Here is a 22,548-nt window from a genome sequence, read left to right as displayed (position 1 = left end):
GTTTTTTTCTTTAAATAAAAAACAAACATGCTTTAATGGCAACACTTTTTGCTAATTGGTCCAGTCTTTTCTAGTGGCAGCCTTGTTTTCTCATTTTTTGAGGTACAGGTATGGGACCCGTTATCCAGAATGCTCGAGACCTGGGGGTTACGGGATAAGGGGTCTTTCTGTAATTCGCATCTCCTACCTTAAGTCTACTAAAAAAATGGTTTAAACAGTTATTAACCCCAATAGGATTGTTTTGCTCCAATAAGGATTGATTATATGTTAGTTGGGATCAAGTACAGGTACTGTTTTATTATTACAGAGAAAAGGGAATCATTTAACCATTAAATAAACCCAATAGGGCTGTTCTGCCCCCAATAAGGGGTAATTATATCTTAGTTGGGATCAAGTACAGGTACTGTTTTATTATTACAGAGAAAAGGGAATCATTTAACCATTAAATAAACCCAATAGGGCTGTTCTGCCCCCAATAAGGGGTAATTATATCTTAGTTGGGATCAAGTACAGGTACTGTTTTATTATTACAGAGAAAAGGGAATCATTTAACCATTAAATAAACCCAATAGGGCTGTTCTGCCCCAATAAGGGGTAATTATATCTTAGTTGGGATCAAGTACAGGTACTGTTTTATTATTACAGAGAAAAGGGAATCATTTAACCATTAAATAAACCCAATAGGGCTGTTCTGCCCCCAATAAGGGGTAATTAAGGAAAAAGGAAACCATTTTTAAAAATGTGAATTATTTGATTAAAATGGAGTCTATGGGAGATGGCCTTCCTGTAATAAGTTATAAAAATTAACAATAACAATAAAAATGGAGCCAGGCTGCTGGGGTCAGTGAGGCCCATTTAAAAGGTACAAGTAGAAGGCAAATAATTTAAAAACTATAAAATATAAATAATGAAAACCAGTTAAAAGGTTGCTTAGAATTGGCCATTCTATAACATACTAATAGTTAACTTAAAGGTGAACTACCCCTTTAAAGGAGAACTAAAGCCTAACTAAAGAAGTAGGGCAGAAATTATGTACAGTATGTTTTGGGCTTCTGTACCAACCCAAAGCAACCACTGGCAAAGCTGTTGTGTAGCCCCGGGGCAGCCATTCAAACTGAAAAAAAGGAGAAAAGGCACAGCAGATAACAGATTAGCCCTATAGAATACAATGGTGTTTTACCCAGCTTATCTGCATATATCTTCTTGCATATATGATTAAGTTGGCACACTGCCAATTCTGCCATCAGGTTGCACTTTACTAGAGAACATAAATGATCTTTGCATCCCCCTCTTGCTCTTATTGCAACCCCCCTGCAGTACTTGCCCATTAACGCACTACTCATTTGTATCCACAAGGTGGCAGCAGTGAGATGGGAGAGGAGCAGCCTGCCAGCCCACTGAGCCATCACTCTCCACATTAATACAGAGGGACACACAGCTTCCAAGGCAGCAGTTTCCCTTCAGCATTCAGCAATGACCATTAACAGTCTCCAACCAGGGAAGAATTGCAAAGTCCAGATGTCATGTTTGGCCAAGGTAAGTGCCTTTTCTTTCCCACCCTATCCCCACCGTAGGGTGTCACCTTTGTTCTACAGTGTCGCTGACAAGGGATCCCCAGGACCCTGGAGTTGTTGTGGGTGACAGTTTGCTCCTGGGATTGTTGCACGATGCCCTGACCCTTATTCTGCCAGCTGGGTACATATGTAGCTAAGGCTTGGCTGTGCCAGGGTGGGTTTGCACTGGTTCCTATGCGTTGCTGGTTAATAATTTAGCACTTTCCAGAATATTTCACTTGCTGCTCTGCCTGCCCAATTTAGTGTTAAACCAGGACACAGGGCTTTAGGGTTTGCCTTTATCCTCCATGGACTGCCAGTGTCCAGCTTGCATTCTATGGATTATATTTTATTTACATGGTTGCATCTTTCCTACTACAACTATAGCCAGAGATACCCCAAAGTGATGGATAACTCTAGACTATCCCTGATATCCTGGATTCTCACATGCAATTAGCAGTCAAATGAAGATACCCCTGAGTGCCTTTGGGGATAGTGGCGACTGCCTGTGTCCATGTATCAGTTAAAGTGGAACGGATCAGCTAAAGTACCAGGCTGACTTGTCTGAGTCCTTTCGATTGCACTCCTCGCCTCTCCTGTTCATTAGTTAATATGATATCATTCAGGCTAAGAGACCGTGACGGGGAAATGATGAGGTTAGTGAGTCTCGGAGGAGCAGCACATTGACTCAAAGCATTCAGAGAAGGATTTTTTGCACAGCTAAGTACTTGGGCAGGGGTTGGGCTACCTGTGGGCTGCTGAGCTGTCTTTATGGGGGGCCAAGTAAGGGTGCCCATAAGGTGTAAGGCATTACTTATAGTAGAAGAGATAATAGCACAGCAGTACTAACAGGCATAACACTGCGGCATTGGATAACAGGGGAGCAGCCTTATTATCAACTGGTATAATAGGGTAGCAATGGGCATCGCTTATAGTAGCACGGGTAATAGCACAACAGTACTATCAGGAATAACTGTGCAGCATCACTTAAAGTAGTGGGGATAATAGGGCAACAGCCTTTATAGTAACTGGTATAATAGGGCAGCAATGGGTACAGTAGCAGACTAACAGGGGAACAATGGGCATCATTGATAATAGCAGGGTTAATAGTACAGTAACACTTATAGCAGCAGGCATAACAGTGCAGCAGTGGTTATAGTAGCAGGGGTAACAGTGCAGCAGTGGGTATAGTAGCAGGCATAACAGTGCAGCAATGGGTATAGTAGCAGGCATAACAGTGCAGCAATGGGTATAGTAGCAGGGGTAACAGTGCAGCAGTGGGTATAGTAGCAGGCATAACAGTGCAGCAATGGGTACAATAGCAGACATAACAGTGCAGCAGTGGGTATAGTAGCAGGCATAACAGTGCAGCAATGGGTATAGTAGCAGACATAACAGTGCAGCAGTGGGTATAGTAGCAGGGGTAACAGTGCAACAATGGGTATAGTAGCAGGCATAACAGTGCAACAGTGGGTATAGTAGCAGGGGTAACAGTGCAGCAATGGGTATAGTAGCAGGGGTAACAGTGCAGCAGTGGGTATAGTAGCAGGGGTAACAGTGCAGCAATGGGTATAGTAGCAGGGGTAACAGTGCAGCAGTGGGTATAGTAGCAAGCATAACAGTGCAGCAATGGGTATAGTAGCAGACATAACAGTGCAGCAATGGGTATAGTAGAAGGGGTAACAGTGCAACAGTGGGTATAGTAGCAGGCATAACAGTGCAACAGTGGGTATAGTAGCAGGCATAACAGTGCAACAGGGGGTATAGTAGCAGGCATAACAGTGCAACAGTGGGTATAGTAGCAGACATAACAGTGCAACAGTGGGTATAATAGCAGGCATAACAGTGCAGCAATGGGTATAGTAGCAGGGGTAACAATGCAGCAATGGGTATAGTAGCAGGGGTAACAGTGCAGCAGTGGGTATAGTAGCAGGGGTAACAATGCAGCAATGGGTATAGTAGCAGGGGTAACAGTGCAGCAGTGGGTATAGTAGCAGGGGTAACAATGCAGCAATGGGTATAGTAGCAGGGGTAACAGTGCAACAGGGGGTATAGTAGCAGACATAACAGTGCAACAGTGGGTATAATAGCAGGCATAACAGTGCAGCAATGGGTATAGTAGCAGGGGTAACAATGCAGCAATGGGTATAGTAGCAGGGGTAACAGTGCAGCAGTGGGTATAGTAGCAGGGGTAACAATGCAGCAATGGGTATAGTAGCAGGGGTAACAGTGCAGCAGTGGGTATAGTAGCAGGGGTAACAATGCAGCAATGGGTATAGTAGCAGGGGTAACAGTGCAGCAGTAGGTATAGTAGCACGAGTAACAACCCAGCAGCAGGTATAGTAGTACAAGTAACAATCCAGCAGCAGGTACAGTAGCGGGGGTAACAGTGCAACAGCGGGTATAGTAGTAGGAGTAACAACACAGCAGTGGGTATAGTAGCAGGGGTAACAGTGCAACAGCGGGTATAGTAGTAGGAGTAACAACACAGCAGCGGGTATAGTAGCAGGGGTAACAGTGCAACAGCGGCTATAGTAGTAGGAGTAACAACACAGCAGCGGGTATAGTAGCGGGGGTAACAGTGCAACAGCGGGTATAGTAGCAGGGGTAACAGTGCAACAGCGGCTATAGTAGTAGGAGTAACAACACAGCAGCGGGTATAGTAGCAGGGGTAACAGTGCAACAGCGGCTATAGTAGTAGGAGTAACAACACAGCAGCGGGTATAGTAGCGGGGGTAACAGTGCAACAGCGGGTATAGTAGCAGGGGTAACAGTGCAACAGCGGCTATAGTAGTAGGAGTAACAACACAGCAGCGGGTATAGTAGCAGGGGTAACAGTGCAACAGCGGCTATAGTAGTAGGAGTAACAACACAGCAGCGGGTATAGTAGCGGGGGTAACAGTGCAACAGCGGGTATAGTAGCAGGGGTAACAGTGCAACAGCGGCTATAGTAGTAGGAGTAACAACACAGCAGCGGGTATAGTAGTGGGGTAACAGTGCAACAGCGGCTATAGTAGTAGGAGTAACAACACAGCAGCGGGTATAGTAGCGGGGGTAACAGTGCAACAGCGGGTATAGTAGCGGGGGTAACAGTGCAACAGCGGGTATAGTAGCAGGAATAACAACACAGCAGCACTCATATTAACAAGCATAACAGCCAAACATCAATTATAGTAACAGGGACAAAAGTACAGCAGCTATTATAGTAGCAGGTGAGATATCCATGAATCCTTTTGTACAGCCCCCAGTTGTTATTAACTACAACCCCTAGCAACAGACCTCATTATGACTATGGATACATAGGATGCCTAAAGAAAGCATTGCTGTGGTAGGATCTGGGGGTTATGTTATAAATTGTCTCACGTGGCCGTGTGTAAATCCCCTGTGTACCCTGCTCCATCCCAGAGATAAAAACTCTAATTGAGTGAAATCCTACCCCGCTCATAGTACATTTGCTGGAATCCATCATCTGTCCTTGCTTTCAAATAGCGAGAAATTGTAGAGGGAATAAATCATTAAAGGCGCCTTCTAATTACTCCGTAGGGGCTGCAGAATTCACTTTCCGAAGGAGGAAACTGAAGGTTCTATTTTCTAAAAGGTTTTGATCCAAAAGGAAAAATAAGTTTTACATTAGTTAGGGGTGGGCGCTCTGGGACACCATCTTGGGTCCAAACGCTTAAACGGAAGCTGGAATGGTTCAACCCCAAATCCACCAAACTTTTGTAATCAGATTTGCTGTATCTAATCTTTTATATTTCTCTAATAGTTCTTATATATTTATTAAATTAGTGGTCCCTGTCTTACTGCATATAACTACATATTGTAGGTAGGGAAAACGCGTTATCCAGAAAGTTCCGAATTACGGAATGGCCATCTCCCATAGATTCCATTATAAGCAAATAGTTCTAATTTTTAAAAATCATTCCCGTTTCTCTGTAATAATAAAACAGTACCTGTACTTGATCCCAACTAAGATATAATTACCCCTTATTGGGGCAGAACAGCCCTATTGGGTTTATTTCATGGTTAAATGATTCCCTTTTCTCTGTAATAATAAAACAGTACCTGTACTTGATCCCAACTAAGATATAATTACCCCTTATTGGGGCAGAACAGCCCTATTGGGTTTATTTAATGGTTAAATGATTCCCTTTTCTCTGTAATAATAAAACAGTACCTGTACTTGATCCCAACTAAGATATAATTACCCCTTATTGGGGGCAGAACAGCCCTATTGGGTTTATTTAATGGTTAAATGATTCCCTTTTCTCTGTAATAATAAAACAGTACCTGTACTTGATCCCAACTAAGATATAATTACCCCTTATTGGGGCAGAACAGCCCTATTGGGTTTATTTCATGGTTAAATGATTCCCTTTTCTCTGTAATAATAAAACAGTACCTGTACTTGATCCCAACTAAGATATAATTACCCCTTATTGGGGGCAGAACAGCCCTATTGGGTTTATTTCATGGTTAAATGATTCCCTTTTCTCTGTAATAATAAAACAGTATCTGTACTTGATCCCAACTAAGATATAATTACCCCTTATTGGGGCAGAACAGCCCTATTGGGTTTATTTAATGGTTAAATGATTCCCTTTTCTCTGTAATAATAAAACAGTACCTGTACTTGATCCCAACTAAGATATAATTACCCCTTATTGGGGCAGAACAGCCCTATTGGGTTTATTTCATGGTTAAATGATTCCCTTTTCTCTGTAATAATAAAACAGTACCAGTACTTGATCCCAACTAAGATATCAGTAATCCTTATTGGATGCAACAATCCTGTTGAGTTTAAATGATGTTTAAATGATTTTTAGCAGACTTAAGGGAGATCCAAATTACTGAAAGACCCCTTATCCGGAAAGCCCCAGGTCCCGAGCATTCTGGATAACAGGTCCTATACCTATAATACCAACCTTTGGGTTGGTGGAGTAGGCGGGGAGTAACATGAGAGTGGGGAAATGATGTCATAGGGTGGGGAAAATAGGTGGGGTATGGGCGGGTCTGTACTTTTAAGGAGCAATCCTTTCACAAAAGGAACAGGAAAGGGAGGAACTTGTAGGGTATTGCACATTAATTGCAAATAAATTGCCAGTAAAATTGTAATTTGGGGCCCCAGCCCTAGCAGGGGATTTACCAGCTGGGCCAGTCGAATACTAGCCAAGGCAGACGTGTGTGGGCAAGCTGCCATTAGAAATCACAGGACCCCATATTAGTTAGTTGGCAGGGTTTTCTCCTTAGGGGGCCTTGGACATTAGCCTACTGCCCACCTAAGCCCCTGTTGGGTTAGTAGAATGAGGCCTTGGTTTTAAATATGCTTATCAAAATAGATTATGTCCAGTGTGTGTCCATGTACTCTTACACCCGAACATGCCCAGAATTGTCCCAAAAGCCACCCACACTCTTGCAAGCCACGGGTCAGACTGAGCTGGGAACTGGGAGAAAACCCATTGGGCTCTGCCAACCCTGGCCTGCTGCCTGAGACTGGGGTGGTGGTTTGGGGCGGCGGGGGCCCTCCGTGGCTGGGATGGTGGGGTCTTTCAGGTGACTCTCCAGTCTGGCGCTGGGTAAGCCCAGTTATTGGTCCACAAATTGTGTCTGTCTGGCTTCCAGCTGGCACTGGGCCCCTCTTATGGCAGTGAACAGTGAAAATATGTCATTTTGGCTACAAAAATGAAGGGTTTGAATTTAACCTACCCAGCCAACAACTCTCTCTCAAGGGCAAATGTGCAATTCATACAAGCTGGGGATGCATCAATTCCACTATTTTCAGATTCAGTTGAACCGTAAGTCCTTTATAAAGGATTTGGCCAAATATTGGACCAAATTCGAATGGTTAAAGAGCAAGCAGCATGTGCTGAAAAAGGCCGAATCTTGGTCGAATCCTGAACCGAATCCTGGATTGGGTGCATCCCTAATACAAGCCCTGTGCTGACAGTGAGAAGGGAACTATAGAGCCACTTTAGTATCTCATGGTTTCTTTATGGGTGCCTGAATAAATATAAGGGTGGTGTCTTGACGTGGGTGTTTTTAAAATACACGGTTGTGCTTGAAAACTGGGTGCGGTGCCTGAACATTCATCTAGTCTGGTTGGCCCTCCATCACCCATGGTGATTTACACATACAGGGTCGGACTGGGGGGTGCAGGGCCCACCCTGCAGGTGCCCCGCTGGCCGTGTCCCCTAACCCCCCCCAAGGATTTTTCCTGGTGGCCCGGCGGCCCAGTCAGACCCTGTACACATAGGCTTGATGAGCACTCCCATATCCTGTAGATCAGGTTAAAAAGTCACTTGGCCATTAACTGATAGTTGTCTGTGGGTGCTTTAATACAAGTGACCAGGGCTAGGGCCCTTTATCTACTGAGATGTATTTTTGATTGCATTTATATGATGCTGGTGACTGTGCTATATCTAGGGGGTAATTCTGTGTGCTTATAATAGCTGCCCTGAGCTTTGACTGACAGCCAAACAAAACATTTGATTGACACGCAAGCCAAATATAACATGCTTAGCCCGGAAAATGACCTTTCTACAATAAGGATTATATACTTGGATCGGCTGCTTGGGAACCTCAGGTCTTCACTCTGGGGGATAACAGCTGGGATGGAGAAAGCTCTACTCTCATTTGATTACAATGCTACTTAATTCATTAGGGGGGGATTGTAAATCTTCCATAAGGCTTTCCCATTGCTATCTCCAGATCTTCAGAGTAGGAGGTCCACTTGAGCCACATACATAGATGCAGACTTCTTGCTGATCCATTGGAAGGGGCACTCAGTTTATCAAAGCACTTCACCCGAGGCTGCCCCCTTACACCATACCCTATCTGGTGTTAAAATGGGGACCAGCATAGCAGGGATGGTGGCCACCATGTTTAACCAACAAGTTGATCAGTGGAACAAACAACCCTTTATTGGCTCAATTTACAATAAAGCATTTCAGAATTTTTATTTTACAAACATACTATACCAAACGACAAACAGGTGTCTCCCAATGCCTCATGGTACCCTTACTTCGCCCTCCTAACACCTTTCACACCATTGGGTGCTTCATCAGAGGAGGTCCCCATGTTTGGCTGCATCGCATCTGGAGGCCAGGCTTCCTGGAGTTGATCACTGGCTTACAGTGCATGTTCCCCTGATTGGTGATCAGGGCTGGAACAAGGTGTAGGCAGAAGAGGCACACACCGAGGGCAGGAAGGTGGAGGGGTAGGAACCTGTTCTGCCCAGTCCTACCCATAGTTCCAGCTCTATGACTAAATTGAAGGATGTTTCTTTTACCTACTTCTGCTACTAGCAGGCACAGGGAGAGGGTAGGGTTGGAACTGAGGAAGAGTGAATGGTGGGGTGCAAGATGGATGGGGGGGTGCTGGGCCAAGTAGTTTTACCTTTGGTACAAATACAACTTGGCCTGGCTCTGTCTGCTCTTAACATTAAATCGCCTGGGTACCGGATGTGACACATCTACTCTTGGTTCTTAAGCCAGGAACAGGGAAAGGTAACAGCCTCAGGTGGAGAGGGGTAAGTGCAGTGTCGGACTGGCCCACAGGGATACCAGGAAAATTCCCTGTGGGCCCAGGTGTCAGTGGGTCCTCCTGCTTCTAGCCATTTGGCCTAATTCACAATAATTTCCTATTTCTCTATAGGAACAAAGCAACTAAATATACAGAAGAGTAGATTATAGTATGTAAAGAAAAAAAAACTAGGAAAATATAGAGTTTGAGTGAGAAGTGTATGAATAATAGTTTGAAGAGTGGGTCCATGGTGTAAGGTTTTCTGGTGGGCACGGCATCCCAGTCCGACACTGGGTAAGCGGGGAGGTAAAGGTTAATCAGAGGAACCACTCATTGGTTGTTAAAGTATGTATGTAAATTGTGTAACAAATATGTATTGGGAAGTTGCTTAGAATTCCTTTTTTTTTCATTATGGGTTAAGTTCCCCTTTAATAAGGATCAACACATTGAATAGACATCCACTGCAGGGCTGGTGGGAATGGGGTTTAGCACAGATTATGTACAAAGCATCTCCCATATCTGCTGCTGACCAGATGTTCCGCTGTCATTTCACTGGGGATGCTCTTTTTGTGTGACCTCCACCCCCCCGGGGGCCAGATGGAGTTTTATGAAAAAGGATAAGCTCTTTAGAGATGATTTCTGTACAGAAAAAAGGTCTGATGGATGGAGTATTTTTATCATTATGTACCGGGTACTTTAACCTAATGTTCTCGCCGTTCAGTTATAATATGAGCATGGATTCCCCCTGCCCCGCCCGCTGCGACTGAAATAAACGTGTGAGATATTTATTATCTGAACATCAAATCACATTAGCCGTAATAAACAGCATGTTAAGGTGAGGGTTTGCATAAAGGAATTCCCCAGCAACAAACAGGGTTGTAGTCTCAAAGTAATATTACTCAATGAAACTTTTTCCCCAGTGACTGCATTAAAATGCAAAATAATCGGCCAATGAGAGTCCCAGCTAATCTGCCTCCGTGGCATGTGTTCCTGCAACTGAAATTAGAAATATTAAGCACAGTTTCTCAGCACAAGTCTGTCCTTTATCCCTAGGTCTGATTCCAGCATAATATAAAGGGGTTGTAAACCCAAATAGTGATGAGCGAATTTTTTTTTCTGTGAAAATCCATTGTGGGAAAATTCGCCACGTCCCAAAATTTTTTGTCGCACGTCAAATTGGGTGCGGTTGCGGCAAAAAAGGCGCTGGGCACGGCAAAAAAGGCGCAGTCACATCAAATTGGACGTGGTCACGTAAAAAAAAAAGGCGCGGTTGCATAAAAAAAGGGCACAGTTGAGTCAAAAAAGGCTTGGGCGTGTCAAAAATGTGCGGGCGACAAAAAAAAAGACGCAGGCGACAAAAAAAAATTGTGTGACAAATGTGGTTTGCAAATTTTTCGCCGTTTTGCGAATTTTCTTGCCGTTATGCAAATTTTATAGCGAAGCGAAATCACTAAACCCAAACATAATGCTGTCCAACTGCGCACCCTGGTTTTTAAAAAATGTCATTATAAATGCAAAATCACTGACCAATGAGAACGCTGATTCCCAGCACTGTGCCAGGCATCTTGCTGGTACCTTACATATAGAGATAATTATGTCATTATTTCCCCTCATTATATGGCACAGGAATCAGACATGGGGATAAAGGGACAGACTTGTTCAGTGCTGGGAAACTGGGCTTAATGCTCCCAACTCCAATTGCAGGAACAGAGAACAGGGAGCCGGATTTACACAGATCAGCTGGGATTCTCATTGGAGGATTTTTTGCATTTGTAATGGTTATGAGATGAGCTCAGGAGAGAAGGTTAAGAGAAAAAAATAGGAGAGTTTCTATGGGAACCAGCTATCTCTTCATTGGCTGCTAGAATGGAGGGTGTGTTTTGTAACCTGAGCTGAAAAGAACTGAGCATGCTCAGTAGCCAACAGCTACATGTTCTTTAAGTTTTTCAGCAACATCTATAGAAACTAGGGGCACAGTGGGACAGCTTTTAGACTGATAAAACTACCCCCAGCCCTTCCAGGGCCAGTGGTCCACAGAATTCCTTTCCTGTTAGTCTAACATTAGCAAGCCAAAGCTGCATGGCAGTCTTCCCTTGTGTGATAAGAGCAAAACAAAGGCCATAGCGATGGTATGGACCATTATTACTAGAGCATCTTTTTTTGCACTAGTTATTAAGTTTGGGCCTCCTACAGCGCTAAGGGGCAAGGGGCACCAGTCCCCTATCACACTTGTCATCCACCAATGGGCTGCTCCGATTGCACCGCAGGACATTTTACCCAGGGCAGACTCAGGGCAGCAGCAGTGGAAGGCAGCCCCCCCCCCCCCCCCTTAGTAGTGCTTTAGGCAAATACCTACTCTACTTCCCTCCAGCCACATTAAGTGACAAGTGACAAATTTGATTTCAGAGAAAAAAGCCAGTTATGGCCATAAGAGGTCACTATAATGCCCCTTTCTTGCTTGTCTAGAAACTGGGGAAGAAAATTCCAACCCTAATCTTGCTGTCGTTCTGCATTGTTAGATGGAACGACTGGTCGTGTCCATGCAGGATCCAGACATGGGCATCAAAATGAGGAATCAGAGGCTCCTGATCACAGTTATACCTCATGCCATGACAGGTAAGTCCCTGGCCAACTTTAAACAGAGGTACATTTTTATTTTAAAGGGGAACTCCACCCAACTTTGCAACTTTATAAATAACGATTCACAGTCAGGGTTTGGCAAATAGCAGAAGAACACCACCTGCATGAAGGAGTATTGCTGATGGTGGAGGAGGATAATGTTCTGGGCTATTTATAATGGTTTGGGCAAACCTTAAGGCTACATTGTACAAAGCATTTTTGACAATTCCATGCTTCCTACCTTGAGGAACAGTTTGGGAAATGGCCTTTCTTAATTCAGCCATAATGCCCCAATGCTCCAAGCCAGGTCCCTACAGAATTGCTGATGGGAGTGAAAGACCTTGACTAGTTTGACCTCAACCAAACCAAACAACTGTAGGATGAACTGGAACCCTGAATGGGAGTTAGGCCTGATCCCCAACCTCTTACGTATGAATGGAAGCCAAACCCACCAATAATGTTCCACCATCTAGTGGAAGACTTTTCAGAAAAGTAAAAGCTTTAAGAACAGCAAATGGAGGTTCAACTTCATATTAATCCGTTTGATTTAGGAATGAGATGTTGGACAGACAGGTGTCTAGTAACTTTTGGCCACTAGGTGTATACATTAAAACCATTGATCCCCAACCAGTGGCTCAGGGGCAACATGTTGCTCCCCAACCCCTTGGATGTTGCTCTCAGTGCCCCCAAACCAGGGAGTTATTTTTGAATTCCTGACTTGGTGGCAAGTTTTGGTTGAATAAAAACAAGATTTCCTACCAAATAAAGCCCCTGTAAGCTGATAGGGTGCATAGAGGCCCCTAATAGCCAATCACAGCCCTTATTTGGCTCCTCCATGAACTTTTATGGTGCTTGTGTTGCTCCCCAAGTCTTTTTACATTCGACTGTGGCTCACGAGTAAGAAAGGTTGGGGACCCCTGCATTTAAACTACGTTGTCAGTTACTTCAGTACTGTTAACTGTTCAGTTAAGTAGTTAATGATAAATAAGGGGGTAATGAAGTGATGTCACAATCCCTAACTGCCATTTGCATGTGCCTACACACTTCAACCATAAAATCTTGCTGATAATGGGTTAATTTCTGAGCTCTATAATAACAAAATTTTCCATTGCGATGAAATAGGGAGTTGTTGCTCGCCATATGCAGCGCGTGCGCTCTGTATTCTTATTTTCTGAGATATTTCTAGAAACATTGCTATTATGCACGAAATTGAGAGAACTGCAGGAAAATTCCTCAGGGCATGTAGTTAAGGAAATCCACACTGAGCGGGTAGAGTTTCCATCCCTGGCAGTGGCATTAGTGAAGGAAAAACTGACAGGGCAAATGTATTTTTGGTACCAGTCTAGAGAATGGAATAAACCCTGCCTGAGGGGGTTTTATTTCGGAAAGGGAGGCCGGAGAGATGTTTCTTTTCTCAGAATACAGTGGGAGATTTTAGTTTTTTTTTTTAAAGTGTCGTAGGACACAAAGTACTTTATAGTAATCAAGCTCTGCCAACTCTGCATGTTAATACGTTAACTCAGTGTCGGACTGGGACCCAGGGGCCCACCAGAAAACCTTAGACCATAGGCCCACGCTCTAAACTATTTTTCCTCACCCAACCTCTTTATTCCCCTAGTCTCTGTTATTTACATGCTAGCATCTATTCTTCCATTTATTTCTACTCTTCCTTCCCATTCAGAAATTGGGAATGACCATGAAACAGGCCAAATAGTCAGGAGCAGGAGGGCCCCACCGACACCTGGGCCCACCGGGAGTTTTCCTGGTATTGTAGTGTGCCGGTCCAACACTGCCAACAGTTGGGCAACAGTAATATAAAGTGCAACTACCACTGTTTTGCCCTTTAGTTTCCATCTTACCCTCCTGCTGCCATCTTGCCTTCCTGCTGCCATCTTGCCCTACAGCAGCCATCTTGCCGTACTTCTGCATTCTTATTTCTCCTGTTGCCCCAGTATTGCACTAGAGCCACCAAAGTCGTCTACTATTGCATCTTGCCCCTTTTACCTAGTATCCCCACACACTTTCTACATACAGCTTCTACACTATGGATCCTAGGGTTGCCACCTTTTTTTTATTTACAATACTGGCCTTCGGGTTTAGGAGGTGGTTAGTGATGTCACTTGGGGCGGACGATGACATCAGAGGGTGGGGAAATGGGAGGGCTAGGTGGGGGAATTAGGATATGGGGCAGGGAAATGGGAGTGTGGGGGAGGGAAATGGGCGGGGCAGACTATTTAAAAAGGGACGAGTGAAGGAAGGGTGGAATTCATAAGTAGGGTTGCCAGCCGTACAAATTTACTGGCAGGTATATTGCTGGTAAATGTGTCACAGCAGCATCGACCCTAGCTGGCGATTTGTAGGTTAGGCTGGTCAAATACCGGCTGGGTGGCAACCCTAGTGGAGTCCCACTATTTGTGTATTTGTAGTGTTCTAGGTTCCAAACCTCAGCCCAAATGTTGTCTGTCTGGTGACAAGAAAGAGACATAAAAGAGTGAAGGCTGAAGGAAATAGGGGACGTTTAATATAGGAGGAGAAGATGGCGACTGGGGTGAAGATACAAGAAAAGGAAAGGTTGTTAGTGACATGGTGACAAAAAATGAGCGTCCTTTATAGGAGAGTGGGGATACAGAGGGAGGGCTGAGAACATGTATGCCTGGTATTGATGTTTGGGTCAGCCCAGGACTTGCAGGTCAGGCAGGTTTGGGCATAAAATTGCCTACTGCTTCAGGTGCAGGTGGTGTACTGGTCACAGTTGCCAACAGAACTTGTGCACTGGGGCTTGGCTTCCAGGGGCTTATCCCATAATTCAGGTTGGGACTGGGCTTCAAAATAGGTCCTTGCATTTCAAGTACACAGAGGCCCAAACAGCCCCCCAGCCCAATAAATAGTGACTGTCTATGGCATCTTACAGCCCCCCTGGCATTCCCAGTACCCAGAGGCACAAACAGCCCCCCAGCCCAATAAATAGTGACTGTCTATGGCACCTTACAGCCCCCCTGGCATTCCCAGTACCCAGAGGCACAAACAGCCCCCCCCAGCCCAATAAATAGTGACTGTCTGTGGCACCTTACAGCCCCCCTGGCATTCCCAGTACCCAGAGACACAAACAGCCTCCCCAGCCCAATAAATAGTGACTGTCTGTGGCACCTTACAGCCCCCCTGGCATTCCCAGTACCCAGAGGCACAAACAGCCCCCCCAGCCCAATAAATAGTGACTGTCTGTGGCACCTTACAGCCCCCCTGGCATTCCCAGTACCCAGAGACACAAACAGCCTCCCCAGCCCAATAAATAGTGACTGTGTCTGTGGCACCTTACAGCCCCCCTGGCATTCCCAGTACCCAGAGGCACAAACAGCCCCCCAGCCCAATAAATAGTGACTGTCTGTGGCACCTTACAGCCCCCCTGGCATTCCCAGTACCCAGAGGCACAAACAGCGCCCCACCAGCCCAATAAATAGTGACTATGGCATCTTACAGCAGCCCCTCTGGCATTTGCCCGAACCCACAGATTGCCAGCCCGGGCCTACCATAAGCTGACGTGATGTTGGGTGTTCAAGTCCCTTCTCAACCTTGGGCCTGGAATGAGAAGGGGCAGGTTAGGGTTGGTGTGGTTTGGACTGGTAGGTGTGAGACTGGTAAACTGACAGTTCTAAAGGAGAAGGGAATAGGGGAATTTGTATATATCAGACAGTGGTGGGACCCAGTGCAAATGTGTAGCCAACTCCATGGAAGCCCTTGAGCTTTTCCCCATCTTCCTATTGGTTTGGTGTTATTTTAGGAACATTTTTTAAACGATACCAGCTGGAATTTTATTGGGCTTTTAAGTTACATTAAATTATAGCCAGATGAACCTTAGATATAATATAAATCCACCCAGAGCTGGGTAGTAACCCCCCACCTTGCCACATCATGGCACAGGCACCCCCATCTCCCAGTACAGAGGCGCTGATGACAATACAGGTGCCTATTCAGAACATTTCCTTTTTGCGTTGCTGCTGTTTTCAAAATCTGTCGCTGGGAGTTTTTAGCTGTTTTTTTTTTCTCCAGCAACTTAACCTAATAAATAATTCATGGACTATAATTTAAAGAATCCAGAACCAGTTTAATCCCTTCATTGCCGGAGGGACTGACAGGCACTGCCGCGCTGCTTAGCAATATGCCTTAGCCTAGATTTAAAGGGGATATAAACACTGTAACTCAAATGCTGCCTGACCATAAATCCCGGGAATACTTTTAGGGTAAAATCATTTTTTTTAGGCCAAGTCCTACTGAACTTGTGCAGCCATACTCGCCCCCTGTTCTGCCAGTCCCCCCTCACCCCTGGTTGCCCCCAGTTGAGGTTGTGCAGAATTATGTTTGTGTTCTTAAAGCAACACTGCTCAATTGAATGTATGTCCAGCTCTTCAGGGCCCACGCCCAACCAATGCCAGAGGATCCTACCTAAGAATCCTGCAATAAGAAGCCTGTGTGCTCCCTGTTCCATGTTCTTTATTACTTTGCTCTGAGCTGGAGACAACGTTTCCACACTCAGTTCTCACCTAAAAACCAATTCGTCTTTGTCATGCAACATATTCATTTCAATCAAATCCCATACGACAAGCATATTAGAGTAAAACTGCCTGATAGAGAAGAGAAGAAGAAATAGGTAGTGGGCTGGACTAGACTGGACTCTATGGACTGGACTCTATCATGGCGGCTCACTGGGGGCAGGAGCAGGAAGTCACTCCAACATTGGGCGGGACTAGAACACACTAAAGGCAGATCTCCCTGTAATAGGGTTGGTGCCTTCTGGCAATGGGAATGTCAGATGGGGGATGGGGCAGTGCCGCCAAGGGGCGGAACACATGATATTGGGGGTGGGACTCATGATATCTGTGGGCAGGGCTATGACAAAGGGATTGGTGATTTGCCAATCGCCATGTCAATCAAAGGGCCTGTCAGATTTTCTAATTTAGAAAATCAGGCAGGAAGTTTTGACCTGGGCAGCACTACCCTCTGAGCCTGTGCTTGGTCCTTGCCTACCCAGTCGGCACTATTTGACACAGCAGCCAGCCAACCAACAGCTGTCATGTCATAGCCCCGCCTCACAAGCCCAGAGCTGTCAACTTGCAAGAAAAGAATTCCGGGAAATATTGTGCTGCCGCCAACATTTTTTGACCAAGTGATGTCACATGCGGTCACATGATGTCACAGGCATATGGGGTGGGGACTTTCTATAGCTATAGAGGAAGCAGACACCCCGTGTCCCAGGCCCCTCAGTGACCATAGGGTTTGCAACATTTAAATGTAAAAACTGTTGGGGATGACCCATAAGGGCTTTGATTTGTTATTTGATAGCCCAATGATGACTGGCAGACTACAGGAGGCTCTGCTTTGACAGTACACATGGTCTTTATGCCTCCAAATCTTGTCTTTAAGTCAGAAATTCAAAAATGAAAAGCTGCTTTGAAGCCATTGGGGGCAACATCAGAGGGTTGGTGAGCAACATGTTGCCCCCGAGCCACTGGTTGGGGATCACTGGGCTAACTGTTGTTCAGCAGGCAAGTATATTTATTTAGATATGTGCTGGTAACAATATCCAGGAAACATATGTATTCCATTAGGCCATGGAATGAATCGGTTCCTCCTGAGAGTGAAGTGCAAGGGTCAGCCCCTAAGGATAATTCCCACGTATGATTCATAATCTCTCAGTAAGGGTAACGCTCCTTTCCCTTCGGGGCTACACACATAACTGATCCCCCGGCTCTTGTTAATACACAGGGACTTCATCATTTCTGATTTAAATCCTCCTGTGTGTACATTTCCCCAAAAACCCAAGTCTCTTACATGGTGACAAATTACCTCAATTAATTAGCGTTAAAGAAGAATTACCCAGGGAAACAGTAATGTTACCTGCAGTCACCAGAATATCTGCTCTATGCAGCTGCGGGTTCCAGACCAAAAGATATATATATATATAGTCATTAATCAAAACCACATTGCTTAGCACTCCATGTTTAATTGCATTCACTGTGTATATACTAAGTGCCCAGGTACTGCCTTCAGGGGTCCAGCTGAATTGAGGGGGAGGGGACTGGACTGCATAGAAATGGGTTGGGACTCCTGCTAAAGGGGTGTGGTTTGGGCAGATCAGGGGTGGGATTAGGCAGGTATTGGGGACCACTGTGCCTAGAGCAATATAGAACTGTTGTTCACCAGAAAGGAAGTAAAAAAAGCCCCTTTAGTACCAGGGAATACAATTCTTCATGTAATCACTGTTTAGAAATAATGTAGAATGTCCCCCATCCCCAAATATTAATAGACAAAACCCTCCGGGGAACCAAATGCAAACCTGTTTTGAACCATGCACATAATACCCCTGGCCACTACCACGGCCCTTTCTCTGTCGAGCTGGGGTATATATATATATATATATATATATGTAGCCCACCTGAACAGATATCTGTGGTACTACTTGCTTACTTGGCGCTACAGGAGCCCTGAGCCCCGCTTACTTTGGGGGACAGGCGTTTCCCAGCAATGGCGTGCCTCCACCCAGGGATAGTGGTATGGACTTATTTCCTACCCCCTGGGAACTTCATAGGTTGGTGTGCTCCTCCGGACTAATAGATCTCACCACACGGTTATATGAATAAAGTAAATGAAAAGGTTTATTGGACGGACACCTCTCCAGGAGCAGCTTGACAATAGTAAACAGTGCAGAGTATATCTCCATACGTCTCATTGAGTACCATCTCCTGTTGGCCTACCCAATGGTACTCCCGACATGTACTCCCCTCTAGGGGCTCTCCCCGGTACTCACGGCAAGACACTCTACCATAGAGTTCCCCCGGTACTCACGCTAGGACGTTACCCCACAGGGACCCACACCGGTACTCTCACTGGGCATCCTCAGATCCGGCCTCCTGGACTAGTGGTGCCTTGGTACACCTTCCCTAGCCACTTAGTTCCCTGCACTCCGGCTGATATAATGCCGGGAGGTCTTGACCTCGCTACTACTCCTGGAGGGGCCATGTCCGCCCATTCTAAACTAGGCTGCCCTACATATCACTCCTAGAGCGATCTATTACAGGACTCCTATCTAAGAACTATGCCCGGGGCACTCACTCCACTACTGGAGCAGTCCCTGGACTAACCAACATTCCCCCACAGCACATGGCTGCTTCCCTTATATGGGCCTATGCACCACCCTGTGGCCATAACCCGTACTACAGGTGTACTCCCTATTAACTATTGACAACCCAGTCATCCCAGTGTTCCTGTTTCCCAGCACCACCCTGTGGCCTGTCCTAGGGGTTCCTGTCCTAAGGGCCCGTTTTTGGTAAACCCCTACATATATATAAATATGGGTGACTCTTAAGAAGTCCAGGAGAGTTGGAAGGTCTTTAATAGCATATTAGTGATGGCCAATGTGAGGAGGGGGAACACCTACATGAATACAGTGCTACTGAATGCAGGCAGCTCTGAATTCATGAAGGGAACACAGGCGCTCCATTTTGGAGTGGCAGTTTTTTAAGGTACAGGGCAAGGAATGACACCCCATATTCTAGCACCAAGGCTTTGCTATAAGTATTACAGGTTAGGGTGACGTACTATGTAATGTTAAGTGTGTAACTATTTTCATTTAATGGGTAGTTTTCTTACAGTATGGCATAAACAATATTCTAGATCAATTTGTAATTGTTTGTAATTTATGTTGTGTTTTTTGTGTGTTATTTGTGTATTATTTAACATGTATTGGATAGATTTGCTTATGTAATATACATATATATATATATATATATATACAATTGTCATGCATTTGCTGCACAGTCCAGTGCAGAGGCAGTAACTATTTTTACATCATCAATGGTCAGTTGGTTATTATGAGGTTTGACTAAATTACATATCACATATCCCTTCATTAATGCAAAATCAGCTTTGATTGCATTTGCTTTTATTCTGATACAGGGAACGATGTGGTGGAATGGCTGATTCAGAAGCTTTCTATCAGCGAGGAAGGTGAGTCACTCTGCTCTTGCCCGTGACTTGAATTTCACTGGTTCTAATGTAAAAATGCAAGTGACCGTATAATCCAACCACTGTTGTGCACAAGTGGCTAGTGAAGTGGATCTATTTAAGGTAAGAAATGTAATTATAAATATATTCGTCTTTACTCCTAATAAGCTATATTAGCCCATAACAAGGTTACAGATATATAAAAACATTGGGGTAACAGTCACCCTGCTATAGTTCCAGGGGTACCCAGGGCACAAATAAGCACTCACCCCAAATCCCCCCTAACTGGCCTTCAGGCTGGGCCCCCTTAGCCCATAACAAGGTTACAGATATATAGAAACATTGGGGTAACAGTCACCCCGCTATAGTTCCAGGGGTACCCAGGGCACAAATAAGCACTCACCCCAAATCCCCCCCTAACTGGCCTTCAGGCTGGGCCCCCTTAGCCCATAACAAGGTTACGGATATATAGAAACATTGGGGTAACAGTCACCCTGCTATAGTTCCTGGGGTACCCAGGGCACAAATAAGCACTCACCCCAAATCCCCCCCTAACTGGACTTTAGGCTGGGCCCCCTTAGCCCATAACAAGGTTACAGATATATAGAAACATTGGGGTAACAGTCACCCCGCTATAGTTCCAGGGGTACCCAGGGCACAAATAAGCACTCACCCCAAATCCCCCCCTAACTGGCCTCCAGGCTGGGCCCCCTTAGCCCATAACAAGGTTACAGATATATAGAAACATTGGGGTAACAGTCACCCCGCTATAGTTCCAGGGGTACCCAGGGCACAAATAAGCACTCACCCCAAATCCCCCCTAACTGGCCTTCAGGCTGGGCCCCCTTAGCCCATAACAAGGTTACAGATATATAGAAACATTGGGGTAACAGTCACCCTGCTATAGTTCCAGGGGTACCCAGGGCACAAATAAGCACTCACCCCAAATCCCCCCCTAACTGGCCTTCAGGCTGGGCCCCCTTAGCCCATAACAAGGTTACAGATATATAGAAACATTGGGGTAACAGTCACCCTGCTATAGTTCCAGGGGTACCCAGGGCACAAATAAGCACTCACCCCAAATCTCCCCCTAACTGGCCTTCAGGCTGGGCCCCCTTAGCCCATAACAAGGTTACAGATATATAGAAACATTGGGGTAACAGTCACCCTGCTATAGTTCCAGGGGTACCCAGGGCACAAATAAGCACTCACCCCAAATCCCCCCCTAACTGGCCTTCAGGCTGAGTCCCCTTAGCCCATAACAAGGTTACAGATATATAGAAACATTGGGGTAACAGTCACCCTGCTATAGTTCCAGGGGTACCCAGGGCACAAATAAGCACTCACCCCAAATCCCCCCCTAACTGGCCTTCAGGCTGGGCCCCCTTAGCCCATAACAAGGTTACAGATATATAGAAACATTGGGGTAACAGTCACCCCGCTATAGTTCCAGGGGTACCCAGGGCACAAATAAGCACTCACCCCAAATCCCCCCCTAACTGGCCTTCAGGCTGGGCCCCCTTAGCCCATAACAAGGTTACAGATATATAGAAACATTGGGGTAACAGTCACCCCGCTATAGTTCCAGGGGTACCCAGGGCACCATAACCCACTCACCCCAAATCCCCCCCTAACTGGCCTTCAGGCTGGGCCTCCTTAGCCCATAACAAGGTTACAGATATATAGAAACATTGGGGTAACAGTCACCCCGCTATAGTTCCAGGGGTACCCAGGGCACCATAACCCACTCACCCCAAATCCCCCCCTAACTGGCCTTCAGGCTGGGCCTCCTTAGCCCATAACAAGGTTACAGATATATAGAAACATTGGGGTAACAGTCACCCCGCTATAGTTCCAGGGGTACCCAGGGCACAAATAAGCACTCACCCCAAATCCCCCCCTAACTGGCCTTCAGGCTGGGCCTCCTTAGCCCATAACAAGGTTACAGATATATAGAAACATTGGGGTAACAGTCACCCCGCTATAGTTCCAGGGGTACCCAGGGCACCATAACCCACTCACCCCAAATCCCCCCCTAACTGGCCTTCAGGCTGGGCCCCCTTAGCCCATAACAAGGTTACAGATATATAGAAACATGACTGAGGCAGTTTTTTTTAAACCTCTATTTAATTGCCTTTTCCCACAGGATGTGTTCAGGTGCTACGGCCCCATAGTAATACAGTTATACCAGCTACACATGGTTCTATTGGATTCCACAGGGGCCCTCTGAGTGTCTGTTTATGGAATCCCTATCCCCAGGGGCAATGCACCACTGATTAACCACAGTTTCTTTTATCTCTTTCCGGCTTCTGTTTTTCCATTTTGCAATTTCTATCTGAGCGTCTCACAACTGCTGAGGAACAAAATCACTTTAGGAATTCATTTTAATGTTGAATGTAAATGAAGCATATCTTTAAAAAATCTCATTTACCCTGTAATAATATTTATTTTGATTGATTTAAAATACAGTAATCGGGTTTATTATTTAAGGTTCAATATATTCATATGGATTTCTAAAAATTACTGGACTTCTCCCACCTTACTGTCACCTGTGTGGTACCAGAAACATAGGCTGGTGCTCCTCTGGTTATTAGCAGTGGTTGTCAAGCACCCTTTGGAGGTCATACATTTGGCCAGGGTCCCACTTAGCCCATAACAAGGTTACAGATATATAGAAACATTGGGGTAACAGTCACCCCGCTATAGTTCCAGGGGTACCCAGGGCACAAATAAGCCCTCACCCCAAATCCCCCCCTAACTGGCCTTCAGGCTGGGCCCCCTTAGCCCATAACAAGGTTACAGATATATAGAAACATTGGGGTAACAGTCACCCTGCTATAGTTCCAGGGGTACCCAG

The 22,548-nt window shown here is 45.5% G+C and overlaps 1 protein-coding gene across 2 annotated transcripts in view; it reads left to right on the top strand.

Annotated features, from left to right (window-relative positions):
- Window positions 1-1,390: 1,390 nt before the first annotated feature.
- The window catches only part of rgs9 (regulator of G-protein signaling 9), a 79,191-nt gene continuing 58,033 nt past the window's right edge, over window positions 1,391-22,548 (top strand). Inside the window, exons 1-3 of one of the 2 annotated variants that reach the window (XM_012969987.3) lie at window positions 1,391-1,536; window positions 11,594-11,690; window positions 19,644-19,694. In XM_012969987.3, the coding sequence (XP_012825441.1) occupies window positions 1,474-1,536; window positions 11,594-11,690; window positions 19,644-19,694 (211 nt within the window). In that variant the 5' untranslated portion in view covers window positions 1,391-1,473. The remainder of the gene's footprint in view (window positions 1,537-11,593; window positions 11,691-19,643; window positions 19,695-22,548) is intronic. The other variant, NM_001103027.1, reaches the window with a different exon arrangement.

This window comes from Xenopus tropicalis, chromosome 9, assembly GCF_000004195.4.
Source record: "Xenopus tropicalis strain Nigerian chromosome 9, UCB_Xtro_10.0, whole genome shotgun sequence".
NCBI classification, from domain to species: Eukaryota; Metazoa; Chordata; class Amphibia; order Anura; family Pipidae; genus Xenopus; species Xenopus tropicalis.
Note: the sequence above shows the minus strand (reverse complement) of the source record. Positions and strands in the feature narration are given on the sequence as shown.